Here is a 5,475-nt window from a genome sequence, read left to right as displayed (position 1 = left end):
TAAAAAAAAAGAAAAAGAAAGACCCCACTTATTAATACAGCTGGTTACCAACACAAGTGAGAATCACATCCACCAGATTGCACGATTTAGCATGGGTTAATTGACAAGACCTTTAATGAGAATTTAATGAAGACCCACGAAAATTCTTAGTGGAATGATGTGATGTATGAATTATATAAAGCATACAATAAGACAAAGTGAGAAGGGATAATGATAGCTGGTAGAAAAACTCCTTCTTTAATTAGCAATATATCATACAATTGGTGCCTTAATAATAAGAATTTGCACCAAAGAGAATACAGAATCGGTCCTAAAGATTTTACAGTGGAAAAAGTTGTAAAAAAATAAAAATAAAAATGAAAAGAACAGCCCCTGAAGATTAAAAATTAAAATCGTGAAAAGGGAAAAGGAATGGCTAACATAAAGACAAAAGAGGTTTCTATTAGACCTAGTGATAATAATGGCTTAATAATTCATGGGGTTGTTCGAATTAAATCTCTTCTTGTTGTGTACAGCAGCACTCTTCCTATTCCTCTTGGCTTCAATTCAGGCGTAATGAATGGTGATTCAGATCTTAACTTTTCATAGGGGTACTTGATTTGAGCCTGCATTGGACAAAAAACTTAATATAAAGATCAATTTTTTGGACCTAATGAAAATGATATTTCATTCATTCATATATTTTATCATGCTTTATTACCGTTGAAACTCTGAGATTGTATTGGTCTTTTCCCATTTGAAGTTTGGCCAAATCCCATCTGAACAATTGTGTGGAGGTCATCCTCAGAGAATGTCATTGGATACTATAAATCATTTAATAAAAAGAGTTAGAAAAAGTATATGAAACTGCAGAAAAAATGGACCTTTTTCATTCACTTTTTTTAAAAAAAAAAAAAAAAAACTATAAGAAATTGATTACCTGAGCGCCCCCTTCATTAAACCCATTTAGGGGATGTAACTGCGTGCCAAGGTTTTGGCATAGACCAGTATCTAATGGGTCCACTGAGCTGTGGGTCACAGTTCCATTAGGAATGTTATTGTGGATTACTGGGTTTTGCTGGTGCTGTTGCCCATAAAAGGCTGGCCCTGAGGAATCTATTGGGAATATTGGGTGTGCCAAAGAATTATTTGATTGAAATATCTGAAATCACCGAAAAGACAATAAGTCCTAACTCAGGAAAAAGCAAAGGCTTTTATTTATTTACTTTTTTTTTTTTTTTTTTTTTTTGTTGAAAAAGCAAACCCATTGTCTAGAGCCCTTAAACTTACATCTTTTGAGATTAGACTCTCTATACTAAAATCCAGCCTGGTGTTAACAGAAGCCAATTTCATAGACAAAAACTGCCAACAGGAGAAAAAAAAGCATACATAATGAGTAAGAAATTTAACATTAAACATGATTTTAGATGCTTATTGTTCGGACTGATTTACCTCAACTTGACGCTGCAATGATTGAACATAGTTTATAATTTCATCAAGCATAAGTGCTTTGCCAGTGACCTACAATGAATAATTCATAACCAAATTAGTAAAGGAACACATTTATCCACACAAAATCAACCTATTTTTGAATTCTGATTTAGCTTAATTATCAGCATACCTTATTGCAACCTGGGACAAGATCTTGGAGAAGCTTCATCCTTTCACTGATTTTCTCCCTCCGAACCTTTTATCAAAATAAATTTGCACAATGTCAAAATGAAAGCCTATACATGTTTGTTGACAGTGTCATTCAGAGAAAGAAAATGACATTGATCCTCACTCTTTCTGCAAGACTATGGCTATCAGTAGCTTGACCTCTTCTTGCTCTAACATGAATGTAATCTTGTATAGGCTCAGGAGGTTTTGAGTTACTCTTGTTCTGTTTCTCATCAGCTGCATTACTAGTACCCCCTTTGGACTCTTCCTCTGCCTTCACTGAAGCATTTTTATTTCCCTCACCCTCATTTGGCTTGTTGCGCTTTGCATTTGAGTCTTCACTAGCTTCTGCAGCCTGAAGTGAAAGACCCTTTGGGATTTAGGAAATGCCCATCTGAATTAAAAAGTGAAAAACAAAACAATTTTGACATAAAAGTTCTTACCATGTGAGGAACGGTAGAGGCTGAAGTTTCTTTGGCTTTTCCTTTGGAAGAAGCTTTTCTTTTCCTGGAATTCACATGAGGGGAAGGTTTCACCCCACTGTCCCCATTTGGGGTTTGCTCAGAGATTGTAGATTCCTCTTGTGAATTGGCCACTTCCATTAGGTCCTGCAATGGAGAATTCTTGTGCTCCTCTTGGGTACCCATTTGAGATCCAAGCACTTTCAGTGATGGACTACTTGAGACTCTAGGAAGCTTCTCATTTTCCATCAATGAAGGAGATCTCTGAGTCAATTCAGCATTGTTAAGCCCCAATTGGCTAGTCCTGCCACTGAAACTTCTACTTCCAAAGCAAGAAAACTTTGCAGCCCTTTCTGCAAACCCAGGATCAGCTGAGAATTCTGCCACACTGGAATTCAAGGCCACTGAATTATTACCCAAACTGGGTAAGTTCTCTTTCACCAAATGGTTCACCACTGTGGGGATGTTCACCTTAGGAGGAGAGCTCCAAGGGGTGCTATAACATGAAGTATTGGTGCTGTTATTGGCATTGATGTAGGAAGATGCACCAACCAAAGGTTGAGAATGAGGTGAGATCTCATCAGAGTTACCACCACCAATGTTTCCCAATTTTCCAATCAGTTCCCTGATAACAAAGTTCTCATTGGACATGTTGGAATTGGAAGCTGCAGGAGATGACACCATTGAACTCATTGCAGAATCAAACTGAAGACCATGATCCGTTGACTTTTCCCATGTGGGGGTGTAAAAGCAATCTTGGGTCTGTTCAGATGAACAATTCAAAACTGTTACTTGATAATCCATGGCAGATGGAAGTGATTGCTGCCAAGTGGGCATTGAAGGAGGTGGTGAAGGCTCAAAATGCAGTTGAGGGGGGACACCAGCATTGATAAAGAACTTATTTTCCATGAAGAAAGAGGTGAAGCAGATCAAGCAAACAAAATAAAGAAGGAAGTTTGGTGGTGAAGAAATCAAGTTGAATGAATGTTATGTGTCCCTGAAAGGTGAAGGCTAAAATGGTTATGAATTACATTGGAGAAAAAAGAAAGAGGGTGAATTGGGTTCGGGTGGTGGAATGGAGTGATCAATAAAATGGGTCAATTTGGTGGGATATGAGTGGAAAGGAGAGAGGTGGGTTGGGTGTGAAAAGGGAAATGTATCTGATAAAAAGCTAAGCAAAAGTAGAGAGAGAGAGAGAGAGAGAGGGAAGAAGGAGGGGGAGGGAAGGGGATTGATGAGGCCTAAATACAGATCCAACACAAAGTTTAGTCCAAGTTCTATATGTTTGACCTTATATATATATATATATATATATACATGAAGGATATTTTTACTACCAAATTTTTTCATTATCAACTTATTTACCTATCTAATTACTATTAGATTAACATTTTCTTTTTCTTCAAATTTTTTTTAACATTCTCTCTCTTTGATTCAATGATGACGTGATAGGTAATAAATTAGTAATAAAAATTTTTAATAGTTAGAATATTATTACTAATATATATATATATATATATATATATATATATATATATATATTTTGGTGTTGTTTATATTATATAGAAGCAGCATTCAGTAATTAATGTTTTTTATTTTTTTCTCTCTCTTATTTTGTGTTGTGTGTTGAGTTAGAGAGTATTACCTCTCCCGTAAATGACGGACGAGAGTGTTTGCCGGGCCTCGGACGTCACAATCCCAAAATGTCTCCTTTCCTTTTCTCAAAATAAACAGTATCCCAAGACTCTGCCATGCATGCCACGGAAGGTACTCTTCCTCTTATAATTTCTCCTACTCTTATATGTACGATATTGTTAACCTTTATGCATGTACTTTCTGTTTTACACAGTTTTATTTATGTTTTTCAAAAGTAATGCAAATTTTTTAAGTAGTGTATTTAGGGGTGTTAAAAAAGTGAAGCCCCTTTGCATCGACTCGTGTAGGCTTCATCTAGTTTATGTGTTTTGGTTGTTGGATATAGAGTTATACTTGTATAAAAATTTATTTAATAAAAAAAAACCTTAGATGCCAATTCAAAAATTTGACCTTAAAACCTGTTAGGCTGACGTATTAACTCTGCTTTTTTTTTATACATACTAACCCAATTTTCACTTCCATCATCACGCCCAGCCCACTCAAGCCATTAAGCAACGGTTCTTCGTCATTCTCTTTGTTGAAGTCATCTCCAAGAATTTCACCATTATTTGCCCTTTGGATTTTGATGCTCACCGACAAGTGTACCGATCGCACAAGTAATACAGTGATAATAAAAGTATCGTCTCCACAGAAATTGGGATCAAATATCAAATAATTGTTCCTTTTAAGATGGAAAAAGTTCAAATAGGTGTGACAAATATTGTTGATTTGATTAAAAATAAGAGATAAAAGCAAGAACGTATTTTTGGAATTTTTGTGATGAATAATAAAAATAAAAATAAGGATTGATTTGTAAAAGTATGAGAAAACATTGTAGCTAGAGTGCACTCACCAAATGATTCTCACTTCTTACTTTGGATTGATTTACAATACTCATTTATATAATTACTTAGAAAAATTATTATCTAAAAATATTCAGTGGTTAACCCTCAATTCCTTGCAAGATTAACCCTTTAACCCTAATTGGAACCCCAATTTCTTGCAATGTTCCTTATGGCATTAAGCAATGAACTCAATAATTTAAGCATCTGCAATCAAATATACATATATTCGTAGCATGCATATAAATTGTTATCCTACCCCCTTTCAAGATCAAAATCCCAATATTCCTATCTAGGGTTCTAACCCTCAAACTATCATCAACTATTAGATTGATCAGTTCTAACAACGAAGACAGAAATTACGCACAGGGTAAAGATAAAGATAATTATATAAACGAATAATTATAAACCAATCCGTTGTAACAAGGGTTCACATAGGGTTCGTGACCCTAACTACAATAAAAAGGAACTAGCCAACCATTATCATGACTGACCTATCAATATTCAACATGAACTGAAAATTGGAAAATAGGAGAACAAGATGAACAAGATCTTCACAAGACTCTATCTCTGAGCACAAGCGTCGTCTCTGAAGAATTAGTGTTCTTCATTCTGTGTAAAACATCCTATTTATAAGCCATCTTTCCTTCTTCCAAGTTTGCCCTTGTAAAAACTCGGTCCTGTAAAATCTCAAACTGGCGCGGGTCCGCGCCACTGTGGCGCTGGTCCGCGCCATTTTTCTTCCCGTGGTACTGTGTCACTTTTTTCCAACTGGCGCAGGTTCGCGCCACTGTGGCGCTGGTCTGCGCCAGATCCCTGGTTCTTGGCCCTGCATCGCGGCGCTAACTTGCGTTAGTTTAGCACTAAGTTGCGCCGTTCCTCTCGAATTTGGCCCACAA

The 5,475-nt window shown here is 36.2% G+C and overlaps 1 protein-coding gene across 1 annotated transcript; it reads right to left on the bottom strand.

The window, feature by feature from the left end:
* Positions 1-330: 330 nt before the first annotated feature.
* LOC133309871 (transcription factor bHLH62-like) lies at positions 331-3,187 on the bottom strand. Its single transcript, XM_061510724.1, has 8 exons — positions 2,082-3,187; positions 1,763-1,993; positions 1,601-1,666; positions 1,432-1,500; positions 1,270-1,341; positions 920-1,141; positions 701-803; positions 331-605 (listed from the first exon to the last, which is right to left on the bottom strand). The coding sequence occupies exons 1-8, from the start codon at positions 3,006-3,008 to the stop codon at positions 583-585; spliced, it is 1,713 nt and encodes a 570-aa protein (XP_061366708.1). The 5' UTR covers positions 3,009-3,187; the 3' UTR covers positions 331-582.
* Positions 3,188-5,475: the final 2,288 nt, after the last annotated feature.

Source organism: Gastrolobium bilobum, unplaced genomic scaffold (assembly GCF_033153095.1).
Source record: "Gastrolobium bilobum isolate Gb01-03AN ecotype WA unplaced genomic scaffold, APGP_CSIRO_Gbil_v1 utg11321, whole genome shotgun sequence".
In the NCBI taxonomy this organism is placed as follows: Eukaryota; Viridiplantae; Streptophyta; class Magnoliopsida; order Fabales; family Fabaceae; genus Gastrolobium; species Gastrolobium bilobum.
Note: the sequence above shows the minus strand (reverse complement) of the source record. Positions and strands in the feature narration are given on the sequence as shown.